This window comes from Pleurodeles waltl, chromosome 8 (assembly GCF_031143425.1).
Source record: "Pleurodeles waltl isolate 20211129_DDA chromosome 8, aPleWal1.hap1.20221129, whole genome shotgun sequence".
Classification (NCBI taxonomy): domain Eukaryota; kingdom Metazoa; phylum Chordata; class Amphibia; order Caudata; family Salamandridae; genus Pleurodeles; species Pleurodeles waltl.
In genome coordinates, this window is record NC_090447.1 from 1,352,358,051 (window position 1) to 1,352,381,315 (window position 23,265).

The window sequence follows — 23,265 nt, forward strand, 5'->3', positions numbered from 1 at the left end:
TCCGCTTGGACTTCTTCTTCTTCTTGTGCCTCTTACCTTCCGATGACCTCGAATGCGAGGAATAGGACTTGTGGCTCCGGGAGCGGTGCCGTGACCTCCTCCTACTGCGAGACCGTGACCTCCGCGGAGTCGCGCTAACCGAAGACGAATGTCGGGCCGCAAGAAGCTTAAGGGATCTCTCCCTCAAGGCCTTCGGCTCCATGGCCCGACAATCGGAGCACGAGGTGGAATCGTGGTCCTTGTCCAGGAAACTGGTTTCCCCTGGCCAATACCTGACTGGAAAAACTTACACAGTCACCAACGCGGACAATCAGAGAAAAGTACATCCCATGGCAATGGTTACTTTAGAATGGGGAGGGGTCAATGGCCTGAAACAGGTGGTGGTCTCCTCAAATATCCCAGTGGACTGTCTGCTTGGAAATGACCTGGAGTCCTCAGCATGGGCTGAGGTAGAACTAAAAACCCATGCAGCAATGCTGGGTATCCCTGAACTGGTGTGTGTGAAAACCAGAGCACAATGCAAGGCACAGGGTGAAAAAGTAGAGCTGGAGTCTGGAAAAATGGCCCAGCCTACCAAGAGAACAGGAAAGTCAGTTGGGAAACCAACTGCAACACAGCAAAAGAAAGGGAACCTCTCTTCTCAGGAAGAAGTTCTGCCCTCTGAGGGAACTGAGCCTTTGGAACTTGAACCTTATCAGGTTGAGCTCTTGGGCCCAGGGGGACCCTCAAGGGAAGAGCTGTGTAAGGGACAAGAAACCTGTCCCTCTCTTGAAGGCCTTAGGCAGCAAGCTGCTGAAGAGTCCAAAGGCAAGAAAAATGGAACACATAGGGTCTATTGGGAAGATGGGCTCCTGTACACTGAGGCCAGAGACCCCAAACCTGGTGCCACTAGGAGAGTGGTAGTGCCTCAGCTGTTCAGAGAGTTCATCCTAACATTGGCCCATGACATTCCCCTTGCTGGACATTTGGGACAAACCAAGACGTGGGAGAGGTTAGTCAACCACTTCTACTGGCCCAATATGTCCAACATGGTTAAGGAGTTTTGCCTCTCCTGCCCCACCTGTCAAGCCAGTGGTAAGACAGGTGGGCACCCAAAGGCCCCCCTCATTCCACTTCCAGTGGTGGGGGTGCCCTTTGAAAGAGTGGGTGTGGACATAGTTGGTCCACTGGAACCTCCCACAGCCTCAGGAAATATGTATATCCTGGTAGTAGTGGATCATGCTACCAGGTATCCTGAAGCTATTCCCCTTAGGTCGACTACTGCCCCTGCAGTAGCCAAGGCCCTCATTGGTATCTTTACCAGAGTGGGTTTCCCTAAGGAGGTGGTGTCTGACAGAGGTACCAACTTCATGTCAGCATACCTAAAGCACATGTGGAATGAGTGTGGAGTGACTTATAAATTCACTACACCTTACCATCCACAAACTAATGGCTTAGTTGAGAGATTCAACAAGACATTAAAAGGCATGATCATGGGGCTCCCAGAAAAACTCAAAAGGAGATGGGATGTCCTCCTGCCATGTCTGCTTTTCGCTTACAGGGAGGTACCACAGAAGGGAGTAGGGTTCTCACCCTTTGAACTTCTGTTTGGTCATCCTGTAAGGGGACCACTTGCCCTTGTTAAAGAAGGCTGGGAGAGACCTCTCCATGAGCCTAAACAGGACATAGTGGACTATGTACTTGGCCTTCGCTCTAGAATGGCAGAGTACATGGAAAAGGCAACCAAAAACCTTGAGGCCAGCCAACAGCTCCAGAAGTTTTGGTATGACCAAAAGGCTGCACTGGTTGAGTTCCAACCAGGGCAGAAAGTCTGGGTTCTGGAGCCTGTGGCTCCCAGGGCACTCCAGGACAAATGGAGTGGCCCTTACCCAGTACTAGAGAGGAAGAGTCAGGTCACCTACTTGGTGGACCTGGGCACAAGCAGGAGCCCCAAAAGGGTGATCCATGTAAACCGCCTTAAGCTCTTCCACGACAGGGCTGATGTCAATCTGTTGATGGTAACAGATGAGGATCAGGAGGCAGAGAGTGAACCTCTCCCTGATCTTCTGTCATCAGACCCAAAAGATGGTACAGTAGATGGAGTGATCTACTCAGACACCCTCTCTGGCCAACAGCAAGCTGATTGTAGGAGAGTCCTACAACAGTTTCCTGAACTCTTCTCCTTAACCCCTGGTCAGACACACCTGTGTACCCATGATGTGGACACCGGAGACAGCATGCCTGTCAAGAACAAAATCTTTAGACAGTCTGACCATGTTAAGGAAAGCATCAAGGTGGAAGTCCACAAGATGCTGGAATTGGGAGTCATTGAGCGCTCTGACAGCCCCTGGGCTAGCCCAGTGGTCTTAGTCCCCAAACCTCACACCACAGATGGAAAGAAAGAGATGAGGTTTTGTGTGGACTACAGAGGGCTCAATTCTGTCACCAAGACAGATGCTCATCCAATTCCAAGAGCTGATGAGCTCATTGATAAATTAGGTGCTGCCAAATTTCTAAGTACCTTTGACTTGACAGCAGGGTACTGGCAAATAAAAATGGCACCTGGAGCAAAAGAAAAGACAGCATTCTCCACACCTGATGGGCATTATCAGTTTACTGTTATGCCCTTTGGTTTAAAGAATGCCCCTGCCACCTTCCAAAGGTTGGTGAATCAAGTCCTTGCTGGCTTGGAGTCCTTTAGCACAGCTTATCTTGATGATATTGCTGTCTTTAGCTCCACCTGGCAGGATCACCTGGTCCACCTGAGGAAGGTTTTGAAGGCTCTGCAATCTGCAGGCCTCTCTATCAAGGCATCCAAATGCCAGATAGGGCAGGGAACTGTGGTTTACTTGGGACACCTTGTAGGTGGAGGCCAAGTTCAGCCACTCCAACCCAAGATCCAGACTATTCTGGACTGGGTAGCTCCAAAAACCCAGACTCAAGTCAGGGCATTCCTTGGCTTGACTGGGTACTACAGGAGGTTTGTGAAGGGATATGGATCCATTGTGACAGCCCTCACTGAGCTCACCTCCAAGAAAATGCCCAAGAAAGTGAACTGGACTGTGGACTGCCAACAGGCCTTTGACACCCTGAAACAGGCAATGTGCTCAGCACCAGTTCTCAAAGCTCCAGATTATTCTAAGCAGTTCATTGTGCAGACTGATGCCTCTGAACATGGGATAGGGGCAGTTTTGTCCCAAACAAATGATGATGGCCTTGACCAGCCTGTTGCTTTCATTAGCAGGAGGTTACTCCCCAGGGAGCAGCGTTGGAGTGCCATTGAGAGGGAGGCCTTTGCTGTGGTCTGGTCCCTGAAGAAGCTGAGACCATACCTCTTTGGGACTCACTTCCTAGTTCAAACTGACCACAGACCTCTCAAATGGCTGATGCAAATGAAAGGTGAAAATCCTAAACTGTTGAGGTGGTCCATCTCCCTACAGGGAATGGACTTTATAGTGGAACACAGACCTGGGACTGCCCATGCCAATGCAGATGGCCTTTCCAGGTTCTTCCACTTAGAAAATGAAGACTCTCTTGGGAAAGGTTAGTCTCATCCTCTTTCGTTTGGGGGGGGGTTGTGTAAGGAAATGCCTCCTTGGCATGGTTGCCCCCTGACTTTTTGCCTTTGCTGATGCTATGTTTACAATTGAAAGTGTGCTGAGGCCTGCTAACCAGGCCCCAGCACCAGTGTTCTTTCCCTAACCTGTACTTTTGTATCCACAATTGGCAGACCCTGGCATCCAGATAAGTCCCTTGTAACTGGTACTTCTAGTACCAAGGGCCCTGATGCCAAGGAAGGTCTCTAAGGGCTGCAGCATGTCTTATGCCACCCTGGAGACCTCTCACTCAGCACAGACACACTGCTTACCAGCTTGTGTGTGCTAGTGAGGACAAAACGAGTAAGTCGACATGGCACTCCCCTCAGGGTGCCATGCCAGCCTCTCACTGCCTATGCAGTATAGGTAAGACACCCCTCTAGCAGGCCTTACAGCCCTAAGGCAGGGTGCACTATACCATAGGTGAGGGTACCAGTGCATGAGCATGGTACCCCTACAGTGTCTAAACAAAACCTTAGACATTGTAAGTGCAGGGTAGCCATAAGAGTATATGGTCTGGGAGTCTGTCAAACACGAACTCCACAGCACCATAATGGCTACACTGAAAACTGGGAAGTTTGGTATCAAACTTCTCAGCACAATAAATGCACACTGATGCCAGTGTACATTTTATTGTAAAATACACCACAGAGGGCACCTTAGAGGTGCCCCCTGAAACTTAACCGACTATCTGTGTAGGCTGACTAGTTTTAGCAGCCTGCCACAAACCGAGACATGTTGCTGGCCCCATGGGGAGAGTGCCTTTGTCACTCTGAGGCCAGTAACAAAGCCTGCACTGGGTGGAGATGCTAACACCTCTCCCAGGCAGGAATTGTCACACCTGGCGGTGAGCCTCAAAGGCTCACCTCCTTTGTGCCAACCCAGCAGGACACTCCAGCTAGTGGAGTTGCCCGCCCCCTCCGGCCAGGCCCCACTTTTGGCGGCAAGGCCGGAGAAAATAATGAGAATAACAAGGAGGAGTCACTGGCCAGTCAGGACAGCCCCTAAGGTGTCCTGAGCTGAGGTGACTCTAACTTTTAGAAATCCTCCATCTTGCAGATGGAGGATTCCCCCAATAGGGTTAGGATTGTGACCCCCTCCCCTTGGGAGGAGGCACAAAGAGGGTGTACCCACCCTCAGGGCTAGTAGCCATTGGCTACTAACCCCCCAGACCTAAACACGCCCTTAAATTTAGTATTTAAGGGCTACCCTGAACCCTAGAAAATTAGATTCCTGCAACAAGAAGAAGGACTGCCCAGCTGAAAACCCCTGCAGCGGAAGACCAGAAGACGACAACTGCCTTGGCTCCAGAAACTCACCGGCCTGTCTCCTGCCTTCCAAAGATCCTGCTCCAGCGACGCCTTCCGAAGGGACCAGCGACCTCGACACCCTCTGAGGACTGCCCCTGCTTCGAAAAGACAAGAAACTCCCGAGGACAGCGGACCTGCTCCAAGAAAAGCTGCAACTTTGTTTCCAGCAACTTTAAAGATCCCTGCAAGCTCCCCGCAAGAAGCGTGAGACTTGCAACACTGCACCCGGCGACCCCGACTCGACTGGTGGCGATCCAACACCTCAGGAGGGACCCCAGGACTACTCTGATACTGTGAGTACCAAAACCTGTCCCCCCTGAGCCCCCACAGCGCCGCCTGCAGAGGGAATCCCGAGGCTTCCCCTGACCGCGACTCTTTCGAACCTAAAGTCCCGACACCTGGGAGAGACCCTGCACCCGCAGCCCCCAGGACCTGAAGGACCGGACTTTCACTGGAGAAGTGACCCCCAGGAGTCCCTCTCCCTTGCCCAAGTGGAGGTTTCCCCGAGGAACCCCCCCCTTGCCTGCCTGCAGCGCTGAAGAGATCCCGAGATCTCTCATAGACTAACATTGCAAACCCGACGCTTGTTTCTACACTGCACCCGGCCGCCCCCGCGCCGCTGAGGGTGAAATTTCTGTGTGGACTTGTGTCCCCCCCGGTGCCCTACAAAACCCCCCTGGTCTGCCCTCCGAAGACGCGGGTACTTACCTGCAAGCAGACCGGAACCGGGGCACCCCCTCCTCTCCATTCTAGCCTATGTGTTTTGGGCACCACTTTGGACTCTGCACCTGACCGGTCCTGAGCTGCTGGTGTGGTGACTTTGGGGTTGCTCTGAACCCCCAACGGTGGGCTACCTTGGACCAAGAACTGAGCCCTGTAAGTGTCTTACTTACCTGGTTAATCTAACAAATACTTACCTCCCCTAGGAACTGTGAAAATTGCACTAAGTGTCCACTTTTAAAACAGCTATTTGTCAATAACTTGAAAAGTATACATGCAATTTTGATGATTTGAAGTTCCTAAAGTACTTACCTGCAATACCTTTCGAATGAGATATTACATGTAGAATTTGAACCTGTGGTTCTTGAAATAAACTAAGAAAAGATATTTTTCTATATAAAAACCTATTGGCTGGATTTGTCTCTGAGTGTGTGTACCTCATTTATTGTCTTGTGTATGTACAACAAATGCTTAACACTACTCCTTGGATAAGCCTACTGCTCGACCACACTACCACAAAATAGAGCATTAGTATTATCTATTTTTACCACTATTTTACCTCTAAGGGGAACCCTTGGACTCTGTGCATGCTATTCCTCACTTTGAAATAGCACATACAGAGCCAACTTCCTACACAAACTCAGTGCGGATTCGTCACCGACATGGAGCAATGACACGCACCACACGGCTTGAATCCTGTCTTTCTCGAAGACATGACTCCAAACAGCCAAAAAAGCGTCTATATAGACAACCGTCACATCATAGACGCTCCAACGACGCTGACGACGCACGCGGAGCTGGTCAAGGCACGTGGATCCAAACGACGCCGCCCGACGGCACGCATGCTTAGAAGAAACTCTGGATTCGAAGCTGACACCAGGGAATTCTAAGGTAAGGAAGCTGCAGCTAGAAGTCTCTATCATATCTGTGCTTTAACTGATGCTGAAGGAAAAGAACTGATGTACACACACCTGGGTGGTGCCTTTATTTATGACCGTGATGTAATATATGGCTCCAACGATGCCACGCAGATCCGAACGACGCCACCCAATGGCGCGTGCAAGGGTATTGCTCTGCAAAAGTTCCGGATTCCAAGCTGACACCAGGAAATTCTAACTGTAAGGAATCTGCAGCTAGGAGTCTCTATCAGATATTCTGGAGTCACCGCTTCGGAGAATAGGCTCCAAAGTGCACTGTATCCAGAATGTCTCTAATGAAAGGGAACATCTGAGAGGAAGTCAGGTGTGACTTTGGCACGATGAGAGTGAACCCCAGAAGGTCCGCCGTAGTCTGTAGGTGAGTGACAACTGTCTGGTGCAAGCCCACCTTCAACAACTAGTCGTCGAGTTAGGGGAACCCTGTGACCACTGACATCTACAGGTGTGATGCAACCAGTGCTAATCCGAATCCAGGACTGGATCCAGAAACTAATTCAAAGGGCCCGACTGGCACTAAAGGCAAACCCACCAGAAGGGATCCAATCTGGGCACCTGCCGAACCCCTGGGGTCAGAAGGTGCTCCAGAGGGGCTGGCCCACCCAAATATGAGGTGCATAGCCTCATAAAATCCCTTCAGCTGGGTGAGGGTCGCTCCAACTCCAGGAAATTCTGGAAGGCGCAGAGCAGACCTAGACTTAGTCTCAGCGGCTTATGCATGGGAGCAGGGCCTAAATTTGTGGCATTGTTTCTGCACCTCGTCCGAAGACTTGGACCAGCAGCAAAGTGATACAATGCTTCAACTTCTTGGATTTGTTAGCGGAACTTACCTAAAGATGATTTAGAAATCGACAATGAATAATGGGTTCAGTGAATGGACCCGGGACTTTCCTTCCGACCAGGGCATGGAGCTATATGGAGTCATCGGCCAACCAGTAGCTTCAAGGGAATGTTCCAGAGGCACATTAGGGTTCAGCGCTTGACGATCGAAGTAGGCTTTGGAGTTGTGACCTGCCTCTATGCACCAGAGACAAACCAGGTGGGAGTCTGTCACAAATATTTGCCTGTGACAGGATCAACACGGTTAAAACCCCAAAAGTATTTTAGGAGACAGCCCAAAAGAACACTTTAAGTGTAGCTCAAAAATATTTTTTTAAAACAGTCAATAAAGGTTGCTCTCTCTGGATCTGCGCTTATGGCGTGGAAAGAAAATAACTGATGTCAGCATGGTGGGGTGGCAGCTATATTTGCACTTTACATGTCACTTCCGGCACGGACGATGCCAAGCTGTTTGATACCACCTACTAGCATGCAGAGGTACTGCTCAAGATTTACCAGATCCAGTCTGACACCAGGGGAATATTCTGCAGTAAGGAATCTGCATTCATATGTCTCTATCAGACAAGACCATTAGCATAATTGACAGAGGGAAGTATGACAGAAAGTTCCAAACAACAAAAACACAGAAATAACTCAAAATAAATATTGATAATTGTTCGGTCTACTCCACCACTCTCAGGGGGATGGGCTTGCTAATCTATTCAGCGCTTATGATTGTACATGGAAATCCCCTACGAGAGATAAAATAGTTTCTTACCTGTAACTCCAGTTCTCTCATAGGGGTATTCCCATGACAGTCATAAGCAACCCTCCCTCCTCCCCGGTGGAATACACATAATAATACTAATAAGGATTGATAATTCACAGGCTCCTTCGTCTCAGCTAGCAAAGCCTACAAAAAGAACTGAGGCAACTGCCTCTTGCTAAGCATGATGGGATATGGGATGACTATCTGCTCTTAAAGGCACAGTTTCATTTTCATTCTGTATACTGTAATGGCAGCCTATGGGCTACACTGCCCTGCATTCCTTCATCCTGATGTAAAATTGCAAAAAGGTTTGTGAAAGATTTTTCTGCAAAATCTTTAGAATATCCATGCATTTTAAGGCATATCTACTTTACAGTACCCTTTTTTCAACCGAGTAGGATGAAGAATTTGGCCTATGTAGCCTCTCCTTTAGACTAAATATTGACATTCTTTAGTGACTTTGCAGGCCTTCCTGAAGAAAGATGAACATCTACACTTAAGACAATTTCAGAACAGTGCTCCTGGGTCCCCGCAGGTGGGCGGAACTATAATTGCTTCTTAGCAGTAAATATTAAGTTTCAATCAAATGAACACATTGTATTTACTAAAAAGGTTGAATAAGAAACTATACACTGCATAGGAATCATGTTTTCAAATCTGTAGGGGTCCAGTAACACGCTACATAACAATTGCTATACAACAGTCTGTGTGTCATGGAAACTTCGTGGGTCAGTGGTTCTATCCCCAAACAGGTGACTAATTAAAGTAGGTACATCAAACATATCCTATAAATATTGGGTTAATCGAATTGTACAAAACTCTAGAAATAAAACAATAGCAAAATTACATTTCATCAACTGAGGTAACATAGCTGTCAGAATTTAGTACAGCTTCTAAGCTGATTTACATTTCAAAACATAAAAAATAGTTTATCTTGCTCCACAGTTTTCATAACTGGCCCATATGCAACAAGACAGGTAGTCGGTACCATTGGTGCTGTCTTATGAAGAGGTAGTTATTTATATTTTGGACAGGTCTATTTGATAGCCTACTGCCCAGGAAGTGGAGTTTGGGCAAACCTATAGCAGTAGGAGCTGCAATGAGTAGACAAAGGCATACTGTTTTTCAGAGACCATGTGTCTGGAGCCACACGCCACAATACAGATCAACAATCCACAGTTCCAAATTTAACAAACAAGGGAAATCACTTTAGACACTTTCACGATACTTAATTAGCACATTATGGCCTGTGTTAATTATGCTGAATTTGCACACCGCTTAGATTTTCCAATGTGTCCAGTTAGCCCAGTGATCCCCAACCCTTTGCAAGCAAAAAGCAATATTTCTGTATCATTAGTAAAGATGAGCACCATCCGAAACACAATGGAAAACAATGGCATCAACATATTAGTGAAATATCCGAAGTGTGTTTTTAAAAAAAAGATCGAGTTTTACCTCAACTTCATAGAGCAAAAAAAACTGTTGTCTTCTGTTGCCTTGCAGTGTGCAAGGCTACACCATTCTACTCCACATAAAATCAGTTGTTAACCCCCACCCTAACCCCTCCTCATGAGTCATGCCTAATATTTATACATTTATTAAATTGTTATGTGTTGTCCACGAGCAGGAAATACAAATCACAGAAGAATTCCTTTGCCCCCTCAGTGGGTGCATCTGTAGCGTGCTTAGACGTATAGGGCACCTTCTGTAGATGCACCGAGTACGAATGAGTGGCAGGTGATCCCCCAGGTGATGGTTCTGATGATGGGGAGTCTGTGTGTTTTAGGCTATTCACCAATGTCTGCCGGGCCGTATCTAGGGAGCCTATCCCCCTTCTTACTTCTCTTAGCAACACTCCCCCCCCTCGTATCCCACCCATCTCCAAAGTTCCCCGCTCTGAAGTGTGATTTAGTACTGTAATAACATAACATCCATAAAGAATACATATTAGCTGTAATTAACCATGTTGGTTTGACAATTTAGTGGTAAACCGAATGTTAAAGTTCAATGCAGTCCATTAACACTGATTTGATGTAGAGATCAATTTACAGTGCCAATGAGTTCCTACCAAGAAAAGGTTGAATCATATAGAAAGAATTATTTAAAAGGACGATGGGCCACAAACACTGCTCTAAATTGGGTGTAATTAAAGAGTTATTTACAAGGAAGCTGATAGCTCTCCCCATACACATTTGGAATATGTGTTGTCATCTGCTGCAGTTCGAAGCACACCCTAGTCTTGACTGAAATACTAATTTACACAGACGTTTGGAGGTTTCTCCCCTAAGTAACATTTGAAAGGTCATTATGCTAGCACCGTTATTTATAAAACAGTTGTAGGATATTCTCCTCAGGGAAGTTCCAATAAAATAGTGGAAAATTATGCAAGTTAATTGTATTATTTCAGCAACATTTCTCAGAATAGACTATAAAAGGCTACCCGTGTAGGGCTTTCAAGGTTCTCTTCAACTGAGTTGTTGAGGTTCTGTGACAAATATTGCATTTCTTTGCAAAGTCAACCAATATGACTATGGAACTTGGTAGAGTGTAATATGACTTTACATTGGAATCTATGCACAATTCAGTTTTCCATAGTGCCACAGTATCACACCATGTACGTTTACGTAATGCATCTTTACGCATACTCTGCTTTCTAGCCTTTCAAGCTGCCGCCACTGCATACATTTTGCAGATCTCTTAATAGCCTCTCAGGGAAAGCTACTAAAAGGTTCCACTATTTCTCAGGATTAAGAATCGATTTATATTTAGCCTTATAAAACCAGGATCCTGGATTATAGATGCTGTTTTATACACTGCATAGCAATTAATCTGATTTGAGACAAAAATCGAACTCACAATTCCATAATTAACCAAGATGCAACAGGCAGGGTTTTATAAGTTTACATAGTTATAAAAAGGTAGCACTTTACAGTTTTCAGCCAATGATCTGCAGGCAGAAGTCTCTAACACATAACACACTTTACTATGTCCTATAAAAGCCTTGTTGTTCCTTTGCTATTTACATTTTTATCTGGTTAGTTGATTTTACAAGACTCCATAATCCTGACAGGGCATACAATTTGTGTTTATAAATACCTCACCGTTTGTCAATATCTTACCATCTTAAACTAATTCACTAGCTTCCTGTACAACAACAGGCCTTTTTGAAAGTTCTAGGAGTTGATCCACAAGAACTTTCTACAATTCCAGCCCCAAATATCTCACAGAGAGTATTTAACACTGTACTGTGCCTAGGACCTGGAGGTCATCGGATGTCCATCTGCTTAAGAGGCCCATCATCAGGTGTACCAGAGAGGGAGGTTAATCCTTTTCCTTTCTGATGGTTAAGGCCTGGTATAACTTATCTCCTGTCAACCACCATACCAGCAAAAAGATGCAATTTAGTAAACTGTTGAAAACCTGGATGTTTTCTGTTCTCTAATTTATCAGTTGGGCAGAGGTACCTTTGTTTTGTAGCAACAGGACACTCTTTTGGAGCAGCTGTCAAGCTTTATAAATTATTTCACTCATTCATTCCTTCACTTACCAATTACACAAGGATAAAGATAATTTGCTGGTTTCATACGGACATTAAACTGCCTGGTCTGCCTTGACAAAAGAACACACAAAGCCTGACAGAACAGTAGTGGAATTGCAGTTGCAACAGTAAGATGGCTGGAGGAGATATGATATTCTGAGTCTCTCTTTCTGTCTCTCATTCGTTCTCCAGAAGGTTTCAGCCACCTGATGTCTCCTCCAGACATTTTAGGGGGCTCTCAAGCAACATGGTGGAGACCACTGAGCTAGCCTATCATTGCCAATTTCCATTACTTATAAGTAGCACTTCATGGCTGGTTTCCACTATATCAAGTAAGCAAACCATTTCTGCTTACTATTGGCATATTCCATTATTCCAACTTTGAATTCAGTAGCCTGGATCCAAATGAACTCAGTTAGGATATTGACAGTGTACTGTATGCCCAGCCCAGTTAGCATATCTTTTCCATTATAACCATCCAGAACATTTGTATAGATAGCTCCCATTACTACCAGTAATAATTTAATGGACAGCTGATATTACTCCCAGTTACCACGAGTGGCATTTTCCATCATGCACAATTTATATATATATATATATCATGGTCAGTCTCTACTGTGCTCAGTTAGTAAGTTAAAGCCAATTTCTATTACGACTAGTAAGCAAATCAGTATTGCCTTCTGTAGGAAGCTGGCCTGGTGTGTGGTGGGTACCTAAGGGACTTACACCTTACACCTGGTCCAGCTATCCCCTCTTAGTGAAGTGTAGGCAGTGTATAGAAGCCAGGCTCTCTAGATGTAGCTGTGGATGGACAGCCAAAGCTTATCTAGGAGACATGCAAAGCGAATACAATACCACTGTAGTCACACAACACTTACACAAATGAAAGAAAACACTAACTTGTACAAAAATAAAGGTACTTTATTTTTGGAACACAATACCACAAAATACTAGAAGAGCAACCCTCCAATAGGAGGTAAGTAATACACCAAATAAATACACTAGCAATCAGAAATCGGCATAGAAAACGTTAGAAAACAGTGCAAATACCAATAATCAATAGTGACCCTAGGGGGAGCCCACATCATATACTGAAAAAAATGGAATGTGAACACAGGACCCCCACCTAGGTAAGTGGAATGTGTAGAGGAGAGCTGAGAGTACTAGGAAACCACAGAGGTAAGTAAAACAGTACCCCCCAGCGACCAGGAAAGCAGGAGTAAATCACTGGAATTTCCCTAAACCACCCAAAAGGAGGAAAAAGAAGAAAAGTAGATACCCAGACAAGATTGCAAAAAAAAGTGGTGGATTCCTGGAGAAGAAGACCTGTGAAGGGAGGGGACCAAGTCCAAAAATATCAGTGGAGTCCAGGAGGAGTAGGAGTTACAACCCACCCAGATGTACTTGCAGGAGTTGATCGACTGTGAGGAAGAACAGGTTAGCATTGCAGCCCTGGAACAGGAGAAGAGTTCCTGATGGATGCAGATGATGTCCCACGCTGGAGTGAAGATTGCAGACAGGTGTCAGAGCAGGAATTCCGCCAACAAGCCATGGCAAAGGCAGATTTGTGGTTAGTGAAAAAGTGGTGCTGCCTGGGTCCAACAAGGCCCAGGAGGACTCAACCCAGGAGGGGGAATCAGAGGGGACACTCAGCGAAACAGAGCGTCCACAGGAGCAGAGGCAGCACCCACAGGAGTTCCACAGGATGAGGACAGAGAAGTTGCAGAATAGCCCATGCAACACTACAGAAAGGGATCCCACACCACAGGAGAACCATAAAGAGGGGGTTGTGCATCGCAGGAAGGAGTGCTGGAGCTACACGCCACCTGAAGACCCTTGGAAGAGATGCAAACAAGCCTTGGTACCTGCAAGAGATACGGTGCACATGGGTACTGTTCTGCATGGGAAGGTAAGGGCTTACCTCCACCAAAGTTGGACAGCTGGTAGAGAGGACCAAGAGGACTACTCCGGACCACCACCCGTGGTGCAGGATCCACGCAGCTCAGGATGAGAAGAGATCCACGCAGCCGGTCACCGTTGAAGCAGGTCAATGCGGATGTAGGGGAGTGACTCCTTCACTTCACAGGAGATTCCTTCTTTCTTTTAGTGCAGACTGAAGACATGCTGCCCTCAGTGGATGTACAGCCGGTGGAAATGTTGCAATTGCTGGCAGAAGCCCTGGAAACAATGTTGCAGAAGAGTACTTCTTCTTCTTGGAGGCAGCTTTTTCGGGTCCTGGAGGTTCCAGTCGCAGTTCCGGAGGCCAGAAGTTGAAGTGGAGGTTGCAGAGGAGTCCTGCTGGAATCTTGCGAGCTGAATCTGAGGGCCCACCCAAGAGAGAGACCCTAAATAGCCCTGAAAGGGGAATTGGTCACCTAGGCAGGTAAAAACCTATCAGGGTTCTGACGTCTCCTGCCTGGCCTGGCCACCCAGATGCTCCCAAAGTTCCCTGCCAACTTTGGAAATAAGATGGCAGAACCCTGGGACCCTCTGGAGGAGGTCTGAACACAACCCCTGAGGTGGTGATGGACAGGGGGGTGGTCACTCCCCTTTCCCTCGTCCAGTTTTGTGCAAGAGCAGGGTCTGGGGGTCCCTGAACGGGTGTGGACTAGTTTATGCACAGAGGCCTCCAAATGTGCCCTTTAAAGCATGCCAGTGGCTTAGGGAGGCTACACCTCCCAAGCCAGTCACACATATTTCCAAAGGGAGAGGGTGTTATGTCCCTCTCCCAAAGGAAATCCTTTGTTCTGCCTTCCTGGGCTTGATCAGATCAAGCAGCAGGAGGGCAGAAACATGTCTGAGTGGGGGCAGCAGCTTGGGGTGCCCAGGAAAACCTGTAAGACTGGTAGTAGCAATGCAGGGGGTCCTCTAAGGAGCCCCCAGAGTGCATGGAATCATACTTCCAATACTTGGAACAGTATTGAGTTATGATTCTGACATGTTTGATTCCAAACATGCCCAGGTTCAGAGTGACCATTATGCAGCTGGACATAGGTAGTGACCTATGTCAAGTACACGTGTAAAATGGTGTCCCCACACTCACAAAGTCCAGGAAAATGGGCCTGGGGTCTGTGGGGGCACCTCTGCTAGTGCAGTGGTGCCCTCACACACAGGTACCTACAACCTGCCCTCTGGGCTGAGAGGGCCTACCATAGGGGTGACTTATAGTGACCTGGTTCAGTGACCTGTAGTGAAAACGGATGCATGGACCCATTTCACACAGACTGCAATGGCAGGCATGCAGAATCCTTTGCATGAGCTCCCTATCGGTGGCAGAATAACTGCTGCAGCACACAGGGATCCCCTGGTACCCCAATGCCCTAGGTACCATATACAAGGGACTTACACGGGGGGCACCAGTATGCCAATTGTGGGAGGAAAAAGGTACGGTCATCAAAGTTTACAGGAGAGAGCATAACCACTGGGGTGCTGATTAGCAAGATCCCAGTGGACACAGTCAAACACACTGACAATAGGCAGAAAATAGGGGTAACCATGCCAAGAAAGAGAACACTTTCCTACACCTTTCATTAAGCATTTAGAATGTAGTGGCTTATTTTAATTACAGCCAGTTAGTACATGATGGCCATTTAGTGTTATGTTCATAGTACATGATGTGAAATTTCCATTATTTCCAGTTAGCATATCAAGTGCAATTTCAATCATGCACAATTAGAACATCATAACCTCTTTCTATTATACTCAGCCACAGCATCCTGAACAATGTTATCAATTCCGGTCAATTTCCATCGTCTAAGGTTAGCATCTGAAGAACAGTTACTATTATAATTAGCTAGCACGTTATAAACAGTTTGCTTTATCTGTGATCATTATGTTCAGTTAACACTTTGTAAACTTTTCCATCAAGCCTGTTCATGCATCATTACCAGGCTCTGTTGTGCACAGTTCGGACTGCATGATCATTCATCCCCATGTCGCACACTTTAACCAATTTCAATATATCAACTTAGCACATTATAACAACATCCTGTCTCATCAATCTCGACCCTCACCCTTTCCCTGTCCCCATTTCCTCCTACTTCTACTTACTGTCTCCACCTACATCCACCCACTGTCTACCTAATCACCTACCTCCACACACACTCCCTCTTCCTCTTCACTTCCACACCTATTCCCACACCAAATTTCAACATTCTCCCCTCTCTGGCTTTCCGCCTCTTCCTCCTCTCTCTTTTTGTTTTCATTAGTTCTTGTCATGCTCGATTGACCCTTGGATCCTTATTGTCACGTTTATGTTATAACTTAACACACTCTCATATCTCACAGTGAGTATTTCTATATAAAACTATTAAATAAATACAATATTACCTGTTTACACATCATTTACAGTCACAATCATGCTCCGGTAGAATATTTGAACTATTTACATCTAAGTATAACACATTAAGTGATTTTCATTGCCACCAACTAGCACACATCACAACATGTTGCCATTCTGTCCAGCATGAATCTAAGTACATTGAGCTAAATTTTACATTTAGATCTGATTGAGGGGTATGCCTACCATGACAAATATAGCCAAATGTTGTGCCATCTTAAACAATTCAGTAATTTTAAGTAATTCAAGGATAGGTAGCCACAACAACCGTAAACCTCAGGTGTGCTCACAGGTTGGCATATTACAGTATGAAACTTACTTTCATCCTTCATTCCATTTTTCTTCATCTGACGTAGAAGATTTCCACATCCTCTAAGAACAGTCTTCAAAGCACGTAATCCCCAGTCATAATGTTGTTGGGGTGTCAAAAGTTCCCTACATTGGAACATTACGAGTTTATATTATGGTTCACAAGGCAAATTAGAGCAAAGTTCAACAAACAGGTTTACATATCAAAAATACAAATATTAAACTGTCTAAAGAACTGCACAATGCAGTAACCGTGACCATAGTGCTTGCTATCAACATGGACATACCAAAGTTCTAAGTCAAGACAATGCCATAATATTTTGCAATGATGCCGTCCAATAAATCAGAACCACCATAACATAACCGATGTAAGTAACATAACAAAAAGGATATCATGTAAGCAATTTCTCAAGGCGCAGCACAACATGTGAATGAAAAAGTTTAATAAAACACTCCAAGGGCTAGTATTTCGTTAAAAAAATTAAAAAAAAAAAAAAAAAGTAGTAGTTACTGATTTTTAAGACAATTTCTAATCAGGAGAACCCAGCTTGTGCCCTATCCAGAAGCAGGAAACTTAGCTGATCAACGGAGAAGACATACAGGAAACCTACTTGTGATATTCCACTCAAGATATAAACATATCGATACTAATGGGACTAATTTAATAATCTTGCTCAGCCAAAGAGTTATGCTGAAACCGGAAGCTACCTTCCGTAGTTTCTTATGGATATGCTGGGGATGCAGAGGGTAAATTTTCTGGCTAGATTTTGACCCACGACATGTATAACGTGATAAATGAAAATCAGAAGAAGGAGAATCATGATACAAATGATCATTGCCCTCATGCTCCCAAAATTGGAATTATGCCGTTTCAAAGGAAAGCTGTCTAAAATTGACTACATTTGTCTATGTTTAAACTACTAAAACTCTCTAAAACTGACCAGTCATCTATGTAAATATGAATTAATAAAATGTTTCAGTCTTCTGTTAAAACTAGTTCTACAACTGTCATAGCTCAGCAGGAAGAATATTAAATACAGGGCTTCCCCATCTAAACCGCCCCATAAAAATAATCCTAGTTTCCTACTCCCACACAAGCCCAAAACAAAAAAGTAATGCTAAAAATATTGTGACTCAAGAGTGGACCCTTCATGTTTTACTTCTTCAAAGGAGTTTAAAAATTATTTACGAGATGCTTCAATATGTGTCCACACAAGAGTTCAAATGTTCTGGTCTTACAAGACAATTAATTAGAATCATCCATGGAGTCGGGAAACACTACAGGTGCAACAGCAGTAGAATGATACAAACAGTAGCATTTTTAGCAGCACTTAAATTATTGGAGCCTAAAAAGATGCAGACAGAAGAACGTCCGCAGAGTTTGGCAAGATCTCAACAACTGGAAAGGATTACTCACTGCAAGCAGTGTTTAATAAGTCTCCTAAGAAACAGCGAACAACCTAGCCCGCTGCTAGTTAGGACGTTTACTCAAATTATCCTGGCTAGGAACGTCTTAGAGGGTATGAAGAGGACTGATTGTGAGACCAACTAAAAGAATGAATCATAACAAACTGTGCAGCGAGAATAATGTTGACACCAGTTTTGTATTTTCATACTAAAAGATTGATACCAACTAGGGAATCAATGTAAACCTTGCCCAGAGGAGAATACAGGGAATACAGAGAATATACAGATGGTGGGCTTTCATTCTGCCATCCATAAATCACTGTTCACTTTAATTATCTTTTCTGAATGTTAATTAGCAATGTGTTTTGAAGGATTTGAGTGATGGGGAACTATCTTGTTCCATGGTGGCTTGGCAGTACACAGACTGCCAAGTGAATAGGTCGCTTTTCCAAACGGATAGTCATTATCTTTACTGTTACAACTGCTTTCAAGCAGGCCTTTTATGCCCAGGAGTGGTTGACTGAATAGCTTAGTAATCAGGCTGGATAACTGTAGATCCTTTGCCATTCAAACTGCTATAAGGGTCTAATCCCTCGTATCCAAAAGTAAATTCCTGCAGCTGAGAAAAGACACTATGTAGAAATTAAGCTTGATCGCATTTGTTCAAAGCTTTTTCATAAATAATTGAATATTTTAAACCTTGAAATCCGTTTTCAATGGAGAACATCCATCAGAAAAAGAAACATAGATTGGTCTTCCTTTATTAGCTTAACTTGAGATCCTTTGTGAAAACGTCTGAGATCGTGATGAGTGCATACTTATTTTAAGTGTAGTCCCTATTCTGCCCTCTTCACTGACATGGGGAAGTTTTAGGTGGGTAAAGTATGTTCTGCTACCCTGACACGCCCCTCCTGCACCTGATTATGCTCCTTTCAGTGATAATATCAGGAAACTCTTTCTCAATCTTGATTGATGCTATCAGTGATACAAGCAGGGGGCTCAATGTCTGTGTCTGACCTACTTTAGAAGCTAGTGAATAACAGATGACAACTTAAGATAAGAGAACCCAAACTTCTAGCAATGGGAAAGACAGGTTTTTAGTCAAGTTCAAAAGTACATTTGTCCTTTCACAAGGTGGTGCCTCTCAGAAGACAGCTTTCTTCCCTTCATCTCATTGTTCCATGCAGGTAGGAATTAGCCAAGTTGCCTGAGAACAGACTAGCAGCAGCTCAAATGTTTCTACTTTATCACTTTAAATTTTGTGGACAATCTGACAAGAACGTACATGAGCCTCTCTACCTTATACCCTGGTGATAAATGTATATTTTAATTGGGACCCAAAGGTACCTATCTCCTTATCTTCAGCGTTTGTATTCAGTATTATCTCCTTCTCTTCAGCATTGGTGCTCAGTTTGCAACCAGGTCAGTACATACACTCCTCACAAGGCATACCAGGTCATGCAACCTAGCCACCTATATGTACATGTGAGTATTAGTCAGTAAACATGGATATATGCTACCAGTGATCCTCTTGCTGCAGTCCAAACTCTGTACTAAATCTACAGTGGATCAGCACGAGTGAATTGACGAGAGGAACCAAACGTTCTGCTAGACATATTCTCCTGTCATTGTATGAAAGGACCCTTTTTGTCATGGTTAGCCCCCACATTGTACCTGGTTTCTGATGTGATTTCGACTGAAAGTGCACTGGGTCCCTGCTAAACAGGTCCCTAGTGCCAGAGCTCTCACCCAAAACTGCTCAGTTGTTCTCCACAACTGGCACACTCTTTAGCACCCTCTTTAAGTCCCTAGTATTTGGTACCCATGATACCCAGGGCCTAGGGTACCGAGGAAGGTCCATGAGGGCTGCAGCACCAGTTGTGCCACCACCAGGGACCCCTTCACCAAACCCACACAGTGCCGCCATTGTTGACTGTGTGTGCTAATACAGGTAAAATTGAAAACACGTCCCGTTACATACCACTGTGGGCCAGGTCCACTACCACTGCATGTGCCAAGTGTAAGTCACCCCTAAGGCAGGATGCAACAGGACACATGTGAGGGCACACATGCATGAACAGGCATGCCCCTGCTATGTCTCTGTTGTTTCTTAGACATAGTAAGTGAACAAGGAAGCCACTTTAAATACAAATGCTGGACACTGGTCACTGCGAGCTTCCCAGCTACATGATGGCTTCACTGAAAAGAGGGATATTTGGATTTATTAATAAAGAGACCCAGGGGGCACCTTAGATGTGCCCCCTGAAAACCTACCAGCTATTAGTGTGTTGCATGACTGGTACTGACCAGTTCAGCCACCTTAGACACGTTTCTGGACCCCAAAGGTGAGACCCAGAGCTCTTGAGGGCCAGAGACAAAAGCCTGACCTGGGTGGATTTGTTAGCATCTCGCCCAGGCAGGATGGACATTCCAGGACAGTTAGCTTCAAATGCCTAGCTGCCTTTGTAATGTGAAGCAGGTCTCTCCAGATGGCGGAGATTATGGACCCTCCTGCCATGACCCTACTTTAGGCGGCAGAACAGGTGGGAAAATTAGGCAGACTAGGAAGTGTGCCCACTTCATGCCAGTCCCACCCCTAAGGTGGACAAACTGAAGTGGACACTACTTTTTAAATTTATCCATCTTTGTATGAAAGGGATTAGGCCAATAGGGCCAGGGCTATGCCCACTTACCAGCGGAAGTGGTCACAGAAAGGGTGCTGTCACCCAAAAGGTGGTAAGCCCACTGGCTAAAACCGGACACTACTTGAGTATTTAGGTGGCACTCCTGAACCCTAGAACTCAGGTTCTGACGACCTACAAAGAAAAGGACAAAGAAGAGACGCACCTGCAGAAGAGGAGAATAAGAAGCAGCTGGCATGATACCAACCCCGTCGTTCTGTCATCACTCCTCGGCGGACTCTGCACCAAAAAGACACCTTGTCCTGCAGGTGAACCTCCAGAAACCTGGGAGGACTGTCTGCCTTCAAAAATGCTTAAACAGTGGACCTGCTCTCCAAACCAACTCCAAAGAAAGGACTCTGCAGCCTCCAGAACGGCAAAGACCCAGCATATGAAGTCACCACTGATCCCGCCGTCACCGACTTGAGTGGGGGTAGACCTCCAGTACTAACAAGGTCCCCCTCCAGCTGTCCAGAGTCCAAGTCCATTGTGATTTCACCTCTCCTGGACTCCCTGAAGTTGCCTGCAGCCTCTGCATGCAGGCCCCCTCTCCTGCTGCTACTACAGCGGGAGAACCCAACACCTAAAGCAACCACTGCACCGGTCGCCACCAGCCTGAGCTGAAGTGGATCCCTGGTGACAACGACATATCCTGGCTCCTCTGAACTTTAGTTCACTGTGGTTTCATCCCTCCTGGACTCCTCAACGATGCCTGCAGACTCAAACGACAGGACTCCCCAGCCACTGAGTGCTCCTCAACTAGGAATCCCTACTCAAAGGACACCCCTGCATCTGTCACCTCTGGACCTTGGAAAAGAGGACCAAAGGTGCACCTACGTCCCTGAGCACCCCACATTTGTGACCTACCTGTTGCTTGCCCCCGACTGCGCTCCCCCTGCCGCAGCCTAAATCCATGGAAACAAATCCCCATTGAGATACATTGGGCACCCTACACATACTGCACCTCTGCAGCATCCTCTTGGATGCTGTCAGTGCTGCCTCGAGTGACCTGTTGGTGTTGTCTTGACCCTTGCCCAGTACTTACCTTAAGTCTACAAGATTGGTACAGTGAGTCCTCAATAAGTGCTTGTTTGCTGACTGTGTTTTCCTCCAATAGGTTAACATTGAAGAACTCTGAAATTGCACTGTCGATTTTTTAACCTAAAAAGTATTTATGCTTGAAAACGTACTTACCTTATAACAAAGTTCTTGGGTTTAAAGTATATATAAAAAGAAGTGTTTTTTCCTAAATTGGTCATGCATTTATTCTTTGAGTTTGTGTCTCATTTTTGCCTCTGTGAGTACAACAAATGGTTAGCACTACCCTATAATAAGCCCAACTGCTCATCCACACTATCACAGAATAGAGCATTAATCCTATCTACTTTTGCCTCTGCAAACCAATTGGTTATCCACTGGAATCTCTGCACAGTGTACTTCGTAGTAGGGCATCATATAGAGAGACAGCTTCCAACAGTCACTCTATACTTATTCCACTGGAGGATAAACAAGGGGGCCTGATACTTACACAGACTATACCCCCACAGCCTTCTGTGTCTGCTTGGATGCTGTCGGATCATAATGTGGGCTTTTGGGACCACATGTGTACATGCATGTTTGCTGTTGTTCTGTGTCCGTCTCTTTGCACTGGTTTATTGACATGAGTACTTCGCCCTTACTGACTTGTCATGGCATCATTAACTATCCCTAAGTGTGGCAAATTAAGTTTTCCTGTCCTATTAGCCTCCATGTTTGATTTATACTTAATACCCCTCTCCTGCTCGCTTCTTATCTCGTTTGTAGCATATCATCATCTCCTTCTTTATCCTTGACAACCAAACGAGTAATGTCAGCTACCAACTACCACTTCACTTCGGTTAAAAGCATTTAGTTCACAGGGCACCTGCCTTCATTTGCTGTCTCTTGTCATGCCCTCTGCACTCTCCTGTCACACCTACCTCTTTGAATTGGATTTAGAGCACCATAACATACTTTATGTGCAACCAATATAACGCATCTCACAGCCAGTGTGTCTATGTGAATGGATGTAGTTACGCATCTGCCCATGAGTCTGTTTATGTCTGTTGCTCTAAGTGCAGAGTGGCTGGAACTGTGTTGTTTGCGTGTGCATGGATGTCCGTAGATATGTCACACTGCATATTTGCATGCAGGTGTTTTCTACCTTAATGTGTGCTTGGACGATGTGCTTCAAGTAGTATATTATAAAAAAAAGTCAAACCTATTGCCTATAATGCGCGTACATGTGTCCGTGTGGATATGTCTTGTAGTTTAAAAGCGAGGTGGGCAGGAGAGACAGAAAAAGTATGCAACTACAATAGAGAAAGCGAGAGAGGCAGAGTGTGTGACAACATTAACAAGAATCAATATCTACCTGGCAAGGTTAAAAATAGCCACTAATTTTCGTCCAAGAATCTTAGCATCTTTAAAACCTTCAGAATGCAAGATCACTTCAGCAATGAGCTCATTGTCAGGACGGGACATGGCAACTGGTCTGAAAAGCTGTTTGAGGTTATCAGGCAGTTTCTGTCTTCCTCCGTACCCCTTTCCAGCAGGGTTCATTGTGATGAAAATGCCTGAATTTGAATCAAGATCAACCTGCAATTAAAAAAAGAACATCTGAAACACGAACAGGAAATTTCTGGGGATATTTAAGTCTGTGATAACAGAAAAAAAGGTTGGTGAAGTACTCAGGCCTTAAAGAGTCTACATCTGAACTCTACTGTATCACAAACAAAAACTAAACCCCACCCATCAGTAATATACACATAACTATAAAATTACAGCATATAAAATCTGTAAAGGTTGAACGGAGACAATGTGTCAAGGTCTGCAGCTCGACAGC

At 45.3% G+C, this 23,265-nt stretch overlaps 1 protein-coding gene across 2 annotated transcripts in view; it reads right to left on the reverse strand.

Annotated features, from left to right (window-relative positions):
* The window catches only part of DYNC2H1 (dynein cytoplasmic 2 heavy chain 1), a 1,541,159-nt gene that overhangs the window by 1,108,402 nt on the left and 409,492 nt on the right, over positions 1–23,265 (reverse strand). For both annotated transcript variants that reach the window (XM_069202358.1, XM_069202357.1), the window contains exons 35-36: positions 22,795–23,018; positions 16,325–16,440 (exon numbers count right to left, since the gene is read on the reverse strand). In XM_069202358.1, the coding sequence (XP_069058459.1) occupies positions 16,325–16,440; positions 22,795–23,018 (340 nt within the window). The remainder of the gene's footprint in view (positions 1–16,324; positions 16,441–22,794; positions 23,019–23,265) is intronic.